The sequence below is a fragment of the Centruroides vittatus genome, unplaced genomic scaffold, assembly GCF_030686945.1.
Source record: "Centruroides vittatus isolate TY-2023 unplaced genomic scaffold, ASM3068694v2 contig_799, whole genome shotgun sequence".
Taxonomy (NCBI): Eukaryota; Metazoa; Arthropoda; class Arachnida; order Scorpiones; family Buthidae; genus Centruroides; species Centruroides vittatus.
Window position 1 is genome coordinate 2925259 of NW_027122516.1, and position 19858 is coordinate 2945116.

Sequence of the window (19858 nt, forward strand, 5' to 3'; positions counted from 1 at the left end):
GAACTTTTCATGGCACACAGGTTGAAAATTGCTGGTTTATTGGAATTTTAAACCAAATTTTGTAATTTAATTAATAATTGGCTTAAATCTATTAATAACCCATAAATAAAAACAGTTTGTTCAGTTATTAAAAGCACTTGTGGTTGTTTGTTAAAATAAATTACCAAATATAAAGTAGTTAAGAAATCTCCAAACCATGGGTTGACAATGTCAGATTGAACTACATTTTCAAATGAGACAATTCACAAACTTGAACACAATAAATAGGACTTATACTGATTTAACTTCAGGTTGCTGATTTCATCTGCAAGTTAATATAGGTCCTATTAATAGATTATAGTCACAACAGACTAATATTAATAAAATAATAATTAAAGGACTAGAGCACTAATTAATTAATTGAACACAATAAAGTTTAATGAACGCTTAACGCTAAAGACAAGGCACATAAATGTCCGTAGAATTAAAATCGCAGATCACTTTCAGTTCTTAAGGAATGCTCCCTTAACTCTAAAGGACTGCCAGGATGAGTCTTGCTAAGAACAAAAGAAAATACTGTTTTCTACACTTGATAACTCAGGTTTCTAACCCTGAATCACAATTTTCAAAGTTCCATTCTACTTCTAGAACCTTTCTCTCCAAACTAAAATTCTTTAATCAAACGTGCCTCTGTTCTCCATTCAAGCCATGTTTTTCAAATACATTCCAAAAGCATATCCTTGAATCTAGCACATCTCTGTTCTCCACTCAAACTTATGACAGCTTAAAAATTATTATTTTCTTTTACACAGGGTTGTATGATCAATCTCTGATCTCAATAAGAGTGATTGGGCTGCAATTTGAGAAAATTGTAGACATAAATTGCCTCTGTCTGTTTGTCTGTCCTTCCTTAATCTTGAGAACAAGTTGGTTCAAGCTGCCTTGCCATTATTAGCTTCTTCACCATACTATTAAATAACTCCACTTGAACGCCTTCAGTTTGTATTGTGCTTTCTTAGTGGCTAAATAAATGCGGAAGTTATTTAGCCTGGAACTGGCAACTTTATAAAGTTGTAACTGTCCCCATCACCAAGCAGACTTGCAAACTAGTTGATGTTCGACTTCAACTTACGACACTGAGTTGAGTCGATTGTGACGTCACCAAATGTCATTCAACAACTTCTCACATAGCAGACTAGAGCCCCAGATGTGGAAAGCTTAGGACAGGAGGCTCCAATTAACTGTATATGAACTTCCGATGCAAACTGAAAGTCATGTTATTTTAATTCAAAAATTTTTCCATAAGGAGTTAAAATGACATGACTCTGTTGCTAACAGGAAAAGTATTATGTACAGGGGCAAGACACTACAAATTTGAGATGAAGAACATATATTTTAAATTGAATAAATTAAGAATATGATTAAAAATTGCAGCCCGGCGTTGTGACAATGACACAATAAATAATCGCTAAAAAAATTATTGTAAAGAATTTCTGCAAAATAATTAGTTACAATTCTGATTATAAGACAAAAATTGTAATTTCTTTAAATTTTAAAATAATCCATCTTGATTCAAAACGTCACGGAAAGAAATTTAAAGTTAGTTCCTTCTACAGTACAGGCAAGGAAATTCATAATTGGAGCTTTTCTCACTTTTAGGGGAGCTGAAATATATATAAAAGCTGTGATTTCTGAATATGCGTGTGGACCAGATAATTTTGGAAAGTAATAATGTCATTTAGTGACAAAAATGGGAATAAGGAGAACTGAATCACATAACAGAAAACAGTAAATTTATCTTGTCTTCTCTAGAATTGAATACAGGCAATATGGTTGTTGAATAATTGATGTTCAGATATCCATCAAAATATCAACAAGTGCTTAATCTCAGATATTTCTGTACAGGGTGAGCTTTTATCTTGAGAGAATGAAATAACTTAATTGGATCTCGTTATTTTGGGAAAAAGGTTTAGACAAAAGTTGAAGGGTTTCGAAGGGCCAATCAATTGGTGACCTTGACCTTCAAGGTCATTTGAGTGTCGAGTCTGTTTTTTCAATGGAAACACATTTTTGACCCTGGCAATAGAAAGAGCAGGGAATTTCACAACCAGCTATACCTTTGACCTTATGGTCTAGGTCAAAGGTCAAGATTATTTTAAGGTTTAAATTATAAGCTGTTTCTAATGGGAAACCATACTTTTTATTACTGGAATGGGCAGGGAGGTAAAGGTTACGTTTACATAGAAAGAGCAGGAAATTTCATAATCAGCCATGACGTCGAGTACCCCAAATTTGACCTCTGAAGGTCATCTCAAGCGTGATAATTTTAAGCGCGGTTCAACAAATGCATTGAAGTGGAAAGGCATCATTTTGAACATTTGTTATAAAATTTTCCTCCTAAACCAACATCTCAAGCAATGGTGAGAAGTAAAGTGACTCACCAAAAACAAGTATCGCAATAGTGGGAGGCAAAGGGACTCGCTGAAAATAAGCACCTCAAAGGGAGCAGAAAACTACTATGTCCACATCATTACTCCTGGGTAGTGCTAAAAGTAGTGAATGCTTTTAAAGGTCAAAGTAATAAGGTCATGAAAAATGTAACCTTTACCTCCCTGCATATTCCGGTAATAAAAAGTGTGGTTTCCCATTAGAAACAGCTTATAATTTAAACTTTAAAATAATCTTGATCTTTGACCGAGATCATAAGGTCAAAGGTATATCTGGTTGTGAAATTTCCAGCTCTTTCCATTGCCAGGGTCAAAAATATGTGTTCCCATTGAAAAAAACAGACTTGACCTCAAATGATCTCAAAGGTCAAGGTCACCTCCAAGGTCACCTATTGATTGGCCCTTTGAAACCCTACAACTTTTGTCTATACCTTTTTCCCAAAATAATGAGATCCAATTAAGTTATTTCGTTGTCTCGAGATAAAAAAAACTCACCCTGTATAACTTGAGGCATTTAGATGCAAGATCCAAAATAGTCGAAACATCTCAAAAATAAAAAGTTATTTGAACTTAGTTTCTTTAACAAGCACTTTGTGGATTGTTGGTACGGGTGCTCCCCTACTTGCGAGTGCCTAATTTACGGACAATTTGACCACATGTAAAATTTAAATTTTGTGCAGATTCTGAAGTTCTTTTGCTGCTTGTGACTTTAATCAGTCTTTAACTAATATTAAATAATTAATATGGGCTTATATCTATTGCATATTGTCATTTTTCATTTTAGCACATATTCTGAAGTTCCATTATCTCTTCTGATATGGCATTGAAGTCAGTAATGTTGACATAATGACATTTTTTGCTGTTGCTTGCAATTTTTATAAACTTTTACGATTAGTGTTTCAAAAATGCAATGGTAAATCTAACAGCAGAGATAAATTCAAGAAGTGTTACTCTGTTATCACGGAAAATAAACTGGACATTATAAAGCTAAGTGTGTTAACCTGTCAGCTGCGCACTCGATAATCCGAAACAACACCACTGTTGCGTACAGGTTTTGTGGTTTTTAAAGTGGTTTTTCAATTTGCGATATCTCGCTTAAAAATTGTAGTAGATATAATCTGTTTTCAGTTTTCTATCACGTACATATTACACTTTACGATTGTTAACTTCAAAATATTATGTACGTTTAAAAAAATTAATAAAATTTAAGATTTTAAAATATTTAAAAAATCGTTTTTTTATAAATTTTCCATTAATTTGTTACATACGTTACTTAGACATGTATATTTTCTGTCAAATAAAAAAAACTGCAGCTTTCTAAATCAATGTAGAGAAATAATATAGCCTATAGATTATAACGCCGATCGGCGTGGGGGGGTGGTGGCCTTTCTAAATCTAGGTTAATACACTTTTATTACTGATGATGTGTATTTGATTCTATTTATACGTTATTTAATTTATTGTACTAATAGTAGACTATAATAAGCGATTATTACTTTATTATATTAACGACTATACATGTATATCTTATGTATTACGGAAGTACCACCATAACCGGAAGTACTTTGTTTTTTGAAAAATTTATGGCTGAATGGCTTAATAAACAAGCTTATTTGTTAAATAGGATAAATATACATAAAAATTTATTAAATTCATGCTAAAAATAGATAAGAATAACGATTTATAATTGTTTGTTTACGTTTGTAGCTGACAATGTAGCTCAAAGTTGGTATAACTTTTTCCAAGAAAGTTCCCACCCCACAAACCCAAGTCAATGCTTATTGGTCAAAGGATAGTCATTTAGCTATAATATACCAATTAGAACTTAACGGGCATGCTAACTAGGATTTTATTGTCAAATGAACAAAAGAAAGGTCTCCCATAGACTTAACATGGAATGGAGGAGTTTTGTGCCTAAATTTAAAAATACGGGGTGGTAACAAATATCTTATTCGTTGAAACAGACTTAGTCTATGTAGATAAAAGCCAATCAGTGCTTAAATCGCCACCAACTAGTTAATTACGAAAGAAAATTGACAGTTACTCCAACTGGAGTACTCCGCAACAGTTTAACGAAAACCGGTTACTCCAATAGCAGTACTCCGCAAACAACTGGTTAAGTGAAAAGAAACTGCATTTGAAATACAGTACCCGCTAAGCAGTAGCGAGTGGATGAACAAGCGTAATGCATTCTATTAAGTACATTTAAGGATCAAACACTAACAATTACTGGTTATTCTGTGTACAAATGTACTTTCTAGACATTTCAACATACGACAAGACCCCAGAACCTAACCTGTTCATAAATATGAGAGCACTTGTAATTCTGAATCCAAGTTTTGTGAAATGTCGTGATTTATTTATAATATTTCTATTATGGCTATTACTATAATTTATATTACATATTAAAGCATGAAAGCTTTCTGTTAAATAAAATTAAAAAAAAATTTTTAACTAAATAATTAATGTGGTTTTTAATAAAATATAGCATTTTAATATATTATTACATTAATATTTTTCATTTATTAAATGGATAAACATTTGAAATTTTTATAGTACATACGCAGTTATAAATTTACGATACTAAAATGCCTAAGAAGAAAACAGGTCAGAGGAAAAAGGCCGAGAAGCAGAGACAAAGACAAAAAGAGATTCGTTCGGTACATGGTCAAAAATCTCTTGCCGAATATCCATGTAATGCTGTAATGGTGAGCTAATAATCTGTTTATTGTGAAGTAGTTTTTAAATGCTTATTCTGTCTTATGAACACAGCATAGAATATTTCATCAAATACAAATTTTATATGGTTACATAAAAGATTTTAAATGAATGTGCAAATTGATTATTTGAATGCCCAATTTTGACTCATTTATTTAATGAATGTTCGAATAAATTTGGGAATAAGACAACATAACCTTAAGAAGTTAAAGCACTTAAATATTTCTGTGGCTTTATTAAGCTGCTGAAAAATTATTTATGTATAAATCGCATAAAAGAAGTAGTAGTCTGAGTTCTGTTCTGGGTCTATCGTCATAAGTTGAACAAAAAAAATAATGTAGTAATGGAATATGGTTCCCAAGGCTTATGAAATTCCACTTGCATGTGTTCTGTATATTGTAATCACATGATGCATTTGTATGCTCACTAGCCATAATAATAGATTTATTTGTACGAGAATTGTATTTTAATTAATTATGGTTTTTTAACACACAGATACACAAAAATACACAGGAAGACAATTATGTTTAAAGATATTCAAATTATACTGAGAGAGTATTACAATCATCATGTGCGATTGGGTGGATCTAGGTTTTTCGGGACCTAGGGCTTGTTGAAGTCCAATGGTGCCCAATTTTTTGTTAATGATAATTTAGTGTTATCTATATTATTATTATATTATTAATATTAACTATTTTTTATTATACAATAAGTGGTAATTGTTAATAAAAAAAGTATTAAAAATTTATGATGATAATTTAATTTTTGTGGGCCCAGAGCTTCAACCCTATTAGTCCCTATGTAGATTCGCCCCTATGTGCAATTGATTTTATTTTTATCGTTAGGTCTTATTTACTTTATTATTAAAATAATTCCAGAATGAGCATCTCTGCTGAAAGTTTTTGTTTAGTTTATTGGGCACTGATATCATCAACCTGAATTATAGTAAATGACGTATTAATATATTAATTATTGTTATATACAATGTGTTTATGGCCCATTATGGTACTGTATTTAACATTTAATTTTTTCACTTTGCTATCAGAAAGTGCAACCAATTGTTTAGATTCAAACAAGTTTTTTAATTAATATACTAATTTCAGTTACCGAAAGTATGGTTGGTTATAAGTCAGAGACTGGCAGTATTCAACAGCCCATAGTTTAAAATTTTGTATTCATTCTTATTAAATCTTGAGTTTTAAAGAAGTGAATTTTAATTTTTTTAATCCTTCTAATTTTAATAGTTAATTAAATGTTTTAATAATGACTTCTCCTTTTCAAATCTCTATAGTATATTTTTTTTATAAGGAACATGTTAAATTAATATATTTCTGTGAAATATTATAGTCTTACAATATCAATGGCAGGTTACAATTAATACAATCAACAGTTGAGTGCGTAGTTTGTGTTTGGAAGTTTCATCTCTCCTTGGAATGGTGATAACCGAGTGGATAAGATTCAAGGTGCTGGAGCAATGCAATATTGGGTCAAGCCTTCACAATTTTAGTTTTTTTTTAATGCGTAACATAATTATTTTATTATTTTACAATATCATTAAGCATCATTATTACTATTATTATTCTTCATGTTTAAAGCTCATGCAAACATGATGTCATTATCTGTTTAGCAAAAAAGAAGTCTGTAGATTTAACTTTTTTATGTCATTAAATAAAACTAGTTTGCCATATTTATTTTAAAATATGGTTGTATTGTTATATTTGAAGTGTAACAAACATGAGTGCACGAGGAAATTGTCCATAACATTAATAATTAAAAAAATCACTGCGATTATGCTGCCCTATTTTCATATCAGACTTGTATTTTTCATCTATGAGCAGTAATGTCTGATTGTCTCCTTATAAGACTAAACTATTTAGCCCATGTGACTATACTATCTTTGAGTAGCACACTTGACTGTTTGTGGAGTACCTTATGTTATTTGTTTTTAGGGGGTGGGGCTTGCTTCCAAGCTAGTGCTGAAGTGCAAGCAATAGCTAGCACAGAAATGCACAACTACATGTGGAGCATCAGTCAAGGCTCGCTGTCACTTGTTTCACCAATATTCCACATGAAGTATATGCAATAGTGCTGGTTCAAAATAACAACTGTTTTAAGTCAGTAGAAGTTAATGCATTTATTACTTATGTTATAGGCAGTGGTTGCCATGCCTATAACATAATTTGCTTGCAAACATGATGTTCAGAAGCAAGATGGCAACTGGAACAGCCACCATTGGAGTTCCACATTTGGAGGTGAATATCTCGTGAAGGATTGTATTTTCTTCATTCTTTACTGATAAATATCATTACAATGCCTAATCACTGTACTGGGCTGTCTGTTAAACACCAATAGGCTTAGCACAGCTTGTAGCATGACTCCCAATTACACCCAGAAGTATGCTGATTTCGGGGCTATATCTTGTAATGGGTCACATTCTAAAACACGTGTTTCTTTTAAATTTAATGATAAAATTTAACATTTAAAATTATCTTTCTCAAACAGGTAAATTATATGTGGGGCATTCAAAATCTTCCCAAAAAGATGTAAATAAAAAGACAGCAAATTGAATTTAGCACTACTTATTTTTTGATATATACACCATTTAAGTTAAAGCATTTTTCCTTACGGCGTTGCCATCCTTCTAAGCCCTTCCAGTAGAAATCGGCATTCCTTGAATCCAGCCACTGCACTACAAAACATTTCACTTGATCTATTGACTGCTGGCAAATGTTTTTAAAGTCTTTTTAAGTTTGGAAATAATACAAAAAGTCTAATGGGGCTAGATGCAAATACCTGATAAAACATGTCTTGACAAGTACATTTTGAAATACACTTTTGTAATTTTTCTTACACAAGATAAAAAAATTTTAATAAATAATTCTATTTACATGTTAATTAAATAAATAAATATATATAAATATTTTTGCTTCAATCAAATTCAGCACACATTTGTGAGTGCTGCATTTGGGGAAACTCCAAGTTGTGCAAAATTTGTGTGGAACATAACTCTTACGTCAGTTGGAGAATGACTATATTAAAAAAATAAACAATAAATTCGTAAATCCAATGTTTAATTAATATCAAACAATCTGCCCTATCATCGGACTATAACGAGACAAGTTTGATAATTAGATATAAATTAATATGACTAGAGGTAGCTCTAGTCAAATTACTTTGCCATCTTTTATCTTATTATAGCTCAATAATATGGCAGAGCATTTGGCATGATATTAAAAAAACTCAAAAGTTTTTGCTTATTTTTTACTATTACAAAACATACATTTCCCCTCTCTCTCTATCTCTCTTGCTATCTTACAAAATATATATCTTATATTTATTGATCACTTCTTTAAATAATGCAAAAAGTTTTGTTTACTAAATTATTAAGAATAATAGACTGATAAGTATATATTCTATATTTTTCATTGCGGAATAATGAACATTTTAAAATGTAAAATATTTTATTTTCTGCTGTAATAAATTATTGATGATTTATCAATTCAAAGTTTAATATTGATAAATTTAAAAACATTTTTCTGTATTAAGTGAAAATTTGTTTTGTTTAGGATTGTGACAAGTGTAACAAGTAAGTATACTTCATACTATAAAATTTTGAACATAATTTGTATTGCAAGCTTAATGATTAGTTGTATAAATATAAAAATAGTTAATTATCCATCTTACACATACAGTAAAACTTGTCTAACTCAAATATTTCTTTAACTAGAAGAAAACAAAGCATTTGGTAGGTCTTAATGGAATAGCATGGGGATTTAAAGTCTCAAACTTGAATTTCTTAACTCGAATTTTCTCCAAGTTAAAAGTTTTCATGTTTCTCTGACACTGATTTATGTTACTTTCAACTTCCTCAACTCGAATTTTAATATTTGTTCTATCCAAAGTGATCCTAATTATTGGATTTCCACAGAATTTTCAGTTAGTTGTATCTACTATCCAACACCCATTTGCAGACACAATTCCAGTCTAAAGCGAAAGGTCCTCTCGCTTTATCTCAACAAGATGTACTGCAAAACTGTTTGATTCCATTGAACATTTTGCTGAAACACATTAACAGACTGTTTAGAAAACTATCCAAGACACTTTATATAATGTAAGAGAGGTAAAAATACAAATCTGTTCAGAATTGGCATTTTTCTCTCTGTCGTTCTCTAATTCTAATCGTCTATAACTCAGTTTTTTCCTGCCCCTCGAAACTTTGAGTTGAGTTAGAGAAGTTTTACTGTATTTTAATTTGGTATTAATTATAGAAATTTTTATTGTGTGATAAAATATTCTGCATTTAAGAAAGTATAGTCTTTGGAAATTATATAAGAAATCATATAAGAAAGTATATAATCTTTGGAAATTATTATTATTTATGAGATGAAAAAACTCCATAGAAAGAACAAAATAAATTTGATAGTTTCTAAATTTTATATTAATACTTATAAGGAAAATTTATCGGGTTACTTTTGTATATGAATACTTTTAGAAGAGAAAATTCATTTAGGGTTTTGTTATTTAAAAATTTGTTTAGATTTTTACTTAAAATCTTAATTTTGCAACGAATAAATATTTTAAATCTACTTTTTAAGATGTTATAAACATAATTTGTTGATGTATTTGTTTATTATTTTTAAAATACGAGGTGTGTGAAAATTTACTGTGCAGTGGAAAAGGTTTAAATAAAATTTTAATAAAAGTGAAGTTATATTCAATACATATGATATTGCAGTTTTTCCTATATAAAATTCTGGAAATGTCTCCCGGAGGACCCAAAACTCGGGGAAGTGAGGTCTGGAGACACAACAGGTCGGATTCTACAGGCAATTATGCAATAAGAAGATGAGTCTTCCAAAAACTACAGTAAAAACCAGCACGCATAATGCTGTCTACCGCAAAATGGAAACGTGGGACATACAACTTACGGGTTTTGTATGCAATGCTGTACATATAAATTTCTCACTGCATAGTAACTTTTCAAACACTCTGCAGTCATCTGAATGCAGAATATATAAAATTCATATAAATATAATATCTGATGCAGACTTTGTTTGATTATTTTAACTATTTGAATATTTATTTTATTTTAGAAGGCAGAAAAATAGAGCTTTTTGTTATTTTTGTTCATCTGTGCAAAGAATACCAATGTGCGCTCAGTGCGGTTAGTAAATTGCATATATGTTTTCAATGGTTTCTAAGATGCACATAATCTATCAATAGAATAAGAATATATTGATATAGATACAATATATGTATCTAAATTCTTATTAATTTAATTATAAATTATTTTTTCTAAATTAGGGAAAACTAAATGTATGCTGAAAACTGGAGATTGTGTTGTGAAACATCCAGCAATGTTCGTTACGGGATTAGCAATGGTTGTAAGTGACACATAATTTATATTATATAATAAATAATTAAAATAGTGATAATTATTGCATGTTGTTTTTGAGTTTATATAATCTGTTTAATTATGCAATTTGCATTAGCCAGATGCAATATGGTCTTGGCATAATGTATGGAAGTTTGTATTCAAATCTGGTCTATAAATTCCATAATTTATCGTGGATAGTAGGGGTCAGAGCATCATTCTTTATCTCTCATTTATGCTAAGATGTCGACTGTGTTTTTACTTGTTAATACAAAAATTTTAGCATAAGCAAGAAATGATGAATTTTACAAATATAAACCTCTGTAAGCTTAATAATTACATTAAAGCCGAATAAATATTCTAAATTAATGAGCAGTTATTTATTGACATTATCATAATGCCAGGTGCAATTTTTTACATCTTGACGGACAATGCTCTTGATTTTAGTAGCGTCTTGTCCCTGTACATCGTACTTTTCCTGTTAAGAAGAGAGTCGTGCTGATCATCTATCTGACTCCGCTCCGGAGAAAATTTTTGAATTGAAATAACATGACTTCCAATCCAAACTAGAAGTTCCTATATCACTAATTGGGGCCTCCAGTTCCTACACTTTCCATTTCTAGTCTTGACTTTCATCTATTTAACTTCATTATCAAGATTAAGAAAGGACATACACCAGTGGGAATTTATAGGTCTAATTTTAAAATTGCAGCCCAATAAATAAATATAAATTTAATAAGAGATGGTACCTAACACTTACCTCTAGACCAAATTGTCTAGCAGTTAATTAGTAATAGTAGCAGTAATATAGCTCAATCTAATTTCGCAATCATTTGGCTTTAAGGACGAATTTTACTTGCTTCCGAAAATTTTGACATTCTTTTGAAAAACACATTTTTTGTTTGAGAAAGTGCCAATAAGTTTCTAGTGTCCAACAAGAAAAATCTGATAAAACAGTTGTGTATGGAATATTTTATTATATTTAATTTGAAATATGTGAAATACACAGGACTTCATTTCTGTTAAAATTCTTTAATATATGGGAAATTTTAAACCAATATCATAATTTGAAATTTTAACGAGTGATAACTTTTGTGATTTTTAGTGCTTAGATGTCATAGCCTTAATTATTAGACATCTATGAAAGATGATGCCCACTGTAGATGTTTAATACTGCCAACAATTCTGAGATTAAGTTAAATACAGGATACATCAAAATTATGTTAACACTTAATAGAAAAACATTTATATTTTAGTTTTTTGTGTGTTGAGACATTACTTAAATAATAATCCACATATAATAAATGTATTTTTCTATGTTACTATTAACATAATTTTGATATACCCTGAAGGATATTGAGATAAATTTGAACTATCAATATTTGTAAAGCTATCATTATTAATGTTTTGATAATATAGCAGCTAAAATTCTCTTTGAAATACTATAATTCATATTCAATGCATTAACTTAATTTACATGCATTTTTTTCATTACTTAATAATAATTTCAACTGATGTAAGTTCTGTATTCTTATTTATTTCTAGTTTTACACAATAATACCTATAATAGATGCTAAATATTTCTGTAATTACAATTATTTTACATTTAAATTTAATTAGTTGAACTTTTAAGTTGAGAATATCAATATTTATTTTATGTATGATATTAAAAATATTAAATTAATTTTCAAAACAGTTACATTGATTTAAAAAAATTAATTGTAATAACTTGTAACGATACAATGCTGGGCTGCAATTTTTAATATATTTAATTTAAAATACAGTAGAGCGTCATTTATCCGAATCAATTGGGGACTGGGGTTGTTCGGATAACCGATTACATATGAAATAATATATTAACCTATCCGATGTTGTTGAAATTTTTCTCCATTGCGTGTTGCTTCGTGTTGAATTTTTGTCGATTTTAAGCCTAACGAAAATTTTTATAATAATAATCGAGGCTATTGTATCGTTAAAAATTATTTCTTTATTTTGTACAAACAAAATAAATATATTGAAAAATATAAAAACAAAAAAAATTGTACTTTAGAAGTTAATCTAGTATCAAAAACGTTCGATTCGGCACGACACAGTCTGACTGGAAAGCTTTCGGTTAACCAACGTTTCGGTTGACCGGCTTTCGGATAAATGACGCTCTACTGTATATGCTCTCCACCTCAAATTAATAGTGGCTTGCCCCTGTACATCATGCTTTTCCTGATAACAACAGTGTCAATGTGGTCACTTATGTCAGTAGTCTCTAAAGTGTGGTATGCATACCCCCTGGGGTACGCAAAGTGATATTTGGTAGTATGCCAAGTTTCCCTAATATAATATAATATATATATATTAGGGTGTCCCTTATTTTTCGAATATTTTTTTTTTCTAATGCATAGGGCCTAGTTTTGTTTATTTTACCCTTAAATACTCCCACAATAAATTTCAGCTCATTTTGATCACTAGAACCCGTGCTGACTTGCATCGAATCATTTCCATACATATGGTGCTAGAGAAGTGGCACGTATTCGCTTTGTTCGCCATTCTAACACAATTTGTCAGGCTATTAACACGTATAGTTTTTTTCGAAGATGTCAGTGGAATTACGAAGCACTAAAAAACATATTTTCTTAGTCGGAGAGATAAACCACCAAATCACGGGTGCAAAATTACCGTCAAATCGGCAAGTACTCGCAGTTTTGTTTTTTAACATTCGCGAAGTTAAACTAACTGTGAGTGAAAGCGTAAATCTTGTAATATGCGAGTGTATCATATTTTGGGAAAAAGCTAGAATACCTAAAAAATCTATACCTAACTGTGTCAAGAAATTGGTGGATATTTATCAGGTATGGAGACTCTCCAGATAGATTTTTTAGGTATTCTAGCTTTTTCCCAAAATATGATACACTCGCATATTACAAGATTTACGCTTTCACTCTCAGTTAGTTTAACTTCGCGAATGTTAAAAAACAAAACTGCGAGTACTTGCCGATTTGACGGTAATTTTGCACCCGTGATTTGGTGGTTTATCTCTCCGACTCTGAAAATATGTTTTTTAGTGCTTCGTAATTCCATTGACATCTTCAAAAAAAACTATACGTGTTAATAGCCTGACAAATTGTGTTAGAATGGCGAACAAAGCGAATACGTGCCACTTCTCTAACACCATATGTATGGAAATGATTCGATGCAAGTCAGCACGGGTTCTAGTGATCAAAATGAGCTGAAATTTATTGTGGGAGTATTTAAGGTTAAAATAAACAAAACTAGGCCCTATGCATTAGAAAAAAAAATATTCAAAAAATAAGGGCACCCTTATATATATATATATATATATATATATATAATAAGTTATAATATATTATATTATAGGGGTACCACTTATAATTATTATTTTTGTCTTAGGGGTATACGATCAAAAAAGTTTGGAGACCACTGATCTGTGTAACTCTGTTGTGGGGAAATTGTTTAATTGAAATTACGTGACTTCTGGTCTAGTCTGGATGTTCATATATATAGTTAATTGGGGCCTCCTGTCTCGAAGCTTTCATATCTGATCGTGACTTTCATCTATCAAACACCATTCTTGAATTAAGGAAGGATAGACAGATGAACATCTGCTAAAGGGAATTTATAGGTCTACAATTTTTTTAAATTGCAGTCCAATTATGTAAATGCGTATGTTACAGTAAAAACCCATTTTTAGTTAAAATGCATTTTAACTAGTTGAAACTAGTTTTTACTGGATGTCATTGTTCAAACCTGTTTTGTCTAGTTAAAACTAGAATTTACTGCTGTACATGTTTTGATTTTAGATAAAACTAGTTTTAACTTTTAACATTAGTTAAAACTAATTTTAGCTACATAAATATGTTTGGGAGAAATAAAGTGATGATTGGGATTAAAACATTTGTATTATTTAATACAATATTTATTGAAAATATTGGTCACACATCTGTGTTATTAACATTAATTAACCCTTTGTCCCTGAAGGCACTGATCGATCGGTACCCTGGCTTTTTAAGCAAAACTTCGAGGGTACCGATTCATCGTTACTTTGGTAAATATCGATTTTTGCAAAATTTATTAACAACAGATATAATCTCGTTCGATATGAAGTGAATAAAGTGTAAAAATTCATTATATTAGTTGATAGCGGTATAAAATTTTGATTTCAAACAAATGTTTGATATAATGTGCGATAATTTCACAACGAATAAACATACATGCATAAGTGTTATATCGAATTGTACAAAACAATATTCTACGTCTTTCTGGCTCAGTGCCAGCAAACAACTATGTAACTAGACAATGTTAATTTTCACAAAATGTTACAAATTATCAAGTTTATGTGTCAATTCTGATATATATTATTTTTTTTTCTTATAAATTTTTCTAATAAAATGCATTGAAAAATATCATATTTAAAACTAAAGATATTAATAAATGTAAGTGATTTTTTTCATATAGATATAATGATAATTTGATTTTTGGTGAACTTTTAAAATAATATCATCTGACTGACCTATATTGCCTTAGGAGGGATCGCAAAATAAATGTAAACAAGATGTCGGGGGAAAAGAGTTAAAGCGATACGAAATTCATCATACACTATTGGAACGTGTTAGCTGAATGACCTTGGTCGAAACAGTTTTTACTAAGCCATTTTGTTAAAACCCATTTTGTCTAGTTAAAACTAGTTTTAACTCAAATTCATTTTTGACTAGCAGTAAATTCTAGTTATAACAATGACATCCAGTAAAAACTAGTTTCAACTAGTTAAAACGTGTTTTACTGTAACATGTATATTTGGCAAAACAGTTCTTCCACTCTAGAAGCCTATAAACAAAGTATAGAAGAGATTTTGCTTCGCATAAATGAAGAAAAATCTCTGATGATATGCAGAGTGATCATCAAGTTCCCTTACTTTTATACCAAATTTTATAAATTTTCATATTTATTGCTTTAACTCTTGTGTTGTTCTAATTTTTTTTTTAATAAAAAATTCCAGAATATCTTTTATTTATTACATTTAAATATATTAATTGTTATGCATTTATAAATATTTTTAGGGTGCAATATGTGATTTTTGTGAAGCTTGGGTTTGCCATGGACAAAAGTGTTTGACTAGTCATGCTTGTACATGTGTTTTACAAGATGCTGTTTGTGTTGAATGCCAAAGAGGTGTTTGGGATCATGGTAATAAAATTTTAAAAATTTAAGTGATATTATTATATTAACCAAATCCAAGAATTTTAATATTTTTTATAATTAATTTGAACAATTTTCATAAGTAACTAGCTGGCCCGGCCACGCGTTGTTGTGGCTCAAAATGTATCTATTATAAATGTGTAACACTTCCCCCGTGGGGGAATTTCAAAAAATTCCTTCTTAGTGTACATTCTCTTGACGTACCCTATTAAAACGCATCTAAAATAGTATAATAAAAGCCGAGTTCTTCACAGTAAGCCTTAATCCTGTCCATCTCCCCCCAGGTGGGGGGGAATTTCGACATGTATATTATATAAAAACACGTGCGTATTCGAATGCAACGTTGTGTCAAAATTTCAAAGGAATTGGTAGGAACAAACGAACATTATATTTTATTTATACAGATAGATAGAAAATGATCTGCTTTAGTCCATTTTCACAGAAAAGCATAATGCCTCACAGAAAAGAGAACTTAGGTCGTCAGAGTTAGCGCCATCTGTTGGACATAAAAGCCTTAATCCATATACAAAGATATTTTTGGAAGGGGGGAAATGGTGGTCTTCGCATATGCCACAAACCTTCACGGGAGTGTATTAAACAACTTCCCAAAGTTTCATGGCAATCGGATAAATGGTGTAGTAATGAATGAAGGACAGACAGACAGACATACATTCGTTTTTATGTATATAGATTTACTCATTGTTAATACATACATACATGCATGAAAGACATCGGCCATACACAAGGTGTTTAGCTGATGGAAAAGAGAGTAAGGGAAAGGGGAGGGGAAGGAGGAGGAAGACAAGATAGACAGTAGAGAAAGGCAGGATCCCTCTGAATGGTGTACATATGGCTACTGTACCCTCTACGTTTGATGTTGGCGTGCAGTTTTTAGGCTGCAAGGCCGTACTCCCCAAAGACTCTAAAAAAAAACCTGAGTGTAGCGAATACCAATAATTGAGTGCTGCCACAAATAGCTAAGTGTAGAAGTTAGTGCCAAGTGGCTGTCAGTAGGAAGACTTATATCTACTTAATACTAATAAAACTGAATGCAAGTGCAAATCTTAATACTATTAGCAGCTAGATAGGCAGTGTGAAAACAAATGAACACAATGACAAACTAGACACGACAAATGGACTAACACAGAAGACAAATGAGCAAGGCCCCAATTTTTTTTTTTTTTAATATTAACTTACTCACTAACTAAACTAACCTACCATAACCTAGGACAAACCTAACCATACAACTAAAGATAACAATCCTAATCTAATTTAACCTAACCTAACCTATCCGGAAACCAAGCTAAGAGTTCCTAATCTAACTTACATTGGTATTACTAGGACTAACTTAACCTAACTGAATTTAGACTGAAAAGAAGACAGAAAATAAGAATTAAAGTACATAGTTGAAAGGCAGCTATATACCGACAGTTGAAACAAGGCAAGGGAAAGCTAATTGCCATCCGTGCCTGAGTGAGTGCTCTCAAGAGCCCCACTAAGGGATATGAATGCAAGATGATGACGGAACATTGTGTGCGTATGAATGAGTTGGTGCAGATTGCAAGGCAGTTGTACCCTTCAAGAGTAGCAGCTGTCATTAAACTATCCCTAATGTGATTGTACCTATTGCAGCAAAAAACTAAGTGAAGTGGTGTTTGGTCCTCCTGAATACCACAATCACATTGTGGATTGTCTCCAAGGTTAAATCTATGCAAGTCTTGCTTAAAGTTGCTGTGTCCTATAAGTAGCTGGGTGAGGGTGTAACTAGGGTAAAAGTGGCAAAGAGTTGTAGTAGTGTCAACCTTGGGATGAAAGTGTAGGTGAGCCTACTGTACATGTCTGGGGCCTTGTGGCTGCCAAAGTCCATAATCATAAAAAACTGTTATCTGTTCATAGGATTGCAGCTCTCTGCATTTGTAAGGCTTATAGGACCACACCCACTAGTGCGCTTTTGGTAATCTTGGGGTTGACCTCTATCGACTTAGAAATGAAATGCATTATTTGGCAGGAAAATCTTGTCACCTTACCGTGGTGAGATTATAGCGAGGATGTTGACAAAATGGTTAGAGTAGGTAAGATTCCCCCCCAGTTTGAACTTGTTCAATGATATCAAAAACTTCAGCATTAACAAAAATATCCTCCTGATTTACAATTATCACCCCTCCCATCAGCTTGCCCCTGACATTTATTTCAAAGATCCAGGTGATCATCCCATGTTTAGGATTTACTCTGACAATTCCAAGATGGGTGACGATGTGGGTGCCGCTTTTGTAGTTTACTCTAACTTAGGCTGCAAGCTTCACAATGCTTGCTTTCGTCTAGGTACACACTGCTCAATAGCGCAGGCAGAAATTTTAGCTATTTATATGAGCTTAATTCACATTTGGTGTAGAAAGGACAAAAGATGCTACTTATACTATTGCATTTATTCTGACAGTAGGGTAGCTTTACACAGGATTGTGAGGTCTGATAGCCACTTAAAACTCATACACCACATTCTCAGACACTTATACCAATGGGTCCCAGGTCATGCAGGGTTCTCGGCAACAAGACCACTGACCGTCTTGCCAAACAAGCTGCAAAGTCTTCAGTCACTAGTACTTTCAGTTATATTCCTACCTCGTACATCAACAATCGTGTCAAGAAGCAAATCTTTATTCTCTGGCAAGACAGCTGGGACCATGACACTACTGGTAGGCTCATTGTTAATACAACAACTCCTCACTTAACATCATTGAAGAAAGATACAAGTATATTTCTGATCATTTACAATTATCACTGTTGAATTTTCTTTCTAAACAGTAAAATTGATTTTGTGAGGTGGGAAATAAATGCTGGAAGTTACAGGCATGATTCAATTAGAATAATAATAATTAAATTATATTTTGTTTATATTTATCTGAAGTCAAAATTGGTTTTGCTATATGTCCTTTTGCTTGAAATTGAAGTTTCCAAGAACTTGTCAATGACTTAACGTCATTGACAAGTTCTTGCCATATTTTGATTTGCCATATTTATTTTCTAAAATTATAAATATAAAACAATTACATTTACGATTCATACGTGCAATAATAATTGTTACTGTTAATGCGCTAATGCATATATTTCAAATATAAGACTAATTTAAATAGAAATAATAAACAATTTATATGTTTATAGGTGGAAGAGTGTTTACTTGTTCTTTTTGTGGAAATTATTTGTGTGAAGATGATCAGTTTGAACATCAAGCAAGTTGTCAGTTTTTAGAATCCGAAACTCTAAAATGTTAGTAGAAAGTTGTTTGTAAAATTTCTATAAATTTGATATTTATGGTACAGGGTAATATTTAAAAAATTTTATATGGGATGATATTAATTACTTTTATGTGGAATTAATTGAATATTGGACAAATTTAATTTTTAGGTCAGTCTTGCAACAGACTTGGTCAATATTCCTGTTTAAGGTGCAAAGTAAGTAAAATATTACTGTAATTTGTTTATATAAACAATTCAATGTAACACTGATTTATGAATACACTTTTCCCTCATAAATCGAAAATCTTGTAGATAGAGACAAACTTTTCCATTATTTCATACTGTTGAAATTTCAACATGACCCAGTCACTCTATCCCTGTTCTCCAGATAAATATTTTGTAGGACTTTAAAGTTATTTATCTGTCAAATAATGGTTCTAAGTGTAAAATAAAGTAAATGAAAGTGTTGATTAGGTTATTCACCAATATAAGAAGAACTGATATAAAATGAGAGAAGTAAACATGACATAAGAGCTAATTGTAGCATATTCCAACATGCTACAATTAGATGGCTTGTAGTTTCCAGTCTTTATTTTATTTGTTTCAGTCACTTTATACATAGGATTATTCCTAGCAAATGAAGACGTAAAGTGAATGAAACAAAGAAAATGGAGATTGGAATGTACAGCCATCTAACTGTAACATGTGGTAATTTCAATCTCATTGCACATGTGATTAGAATATTTTGTTCATTTAAATATCTGCTGGCACTTGTTGCATCAAATATTTCATCTCATAAATTGAGAAGAAAGATAAAAGAAAACAGCTCACTATTTATTTATCTTTGATACAATATAGAAAGTCATATTAAGACTTTAGATTCCTCCTCACATAACAGT

At 31.2% G+C, this 19858-nt stretch overlaps 1 protein-coding gene across 4 annotated transcripts in view; it reads left to right on the plus strand.

Annotated features, from left to right (window-relative positions):
- The window catches only part of Noa36 (zinc finger protein 330 homolog Noa36), a 192143-nt gene that overhangs the window by 160488 nt on the left and 11797 nt on the right, over window positions 1–19858 (plus strand). For all 4 annotated transcript variants that reach the window (XM_067278376.1, XM_067278374.1, XM_067278377.1 and 1 more), the window contains exons 2-8: window positions 4983–5134; window positions 8711–8730; window positions 10238–10308; window positions 10449–10528; window positions 15588–15714; window positions 18886–18990; window positions 19129–19175. In XM_067278376.1, coding sequence (XP_067134477.1) covers window positions 5015–5134; window positions 8711–8730; window positions 10238–10308; window positions 10449–10528; window positions 15588–15714; window positions 18886–18990; window positions 19129–19175 — 570 coding nt within the window. In that variant the 5' untranslated portion in view covers window positions 4983–5014. The remainder of the gene's footprint in view (window positions 1–4982; window positions 5135–8710; window positions 8731–10237; window positions 10309–10448; window positions 10529–15587; window positions 15715–18885; window positions 18991–19128; window positions 19176–19858) is intronic.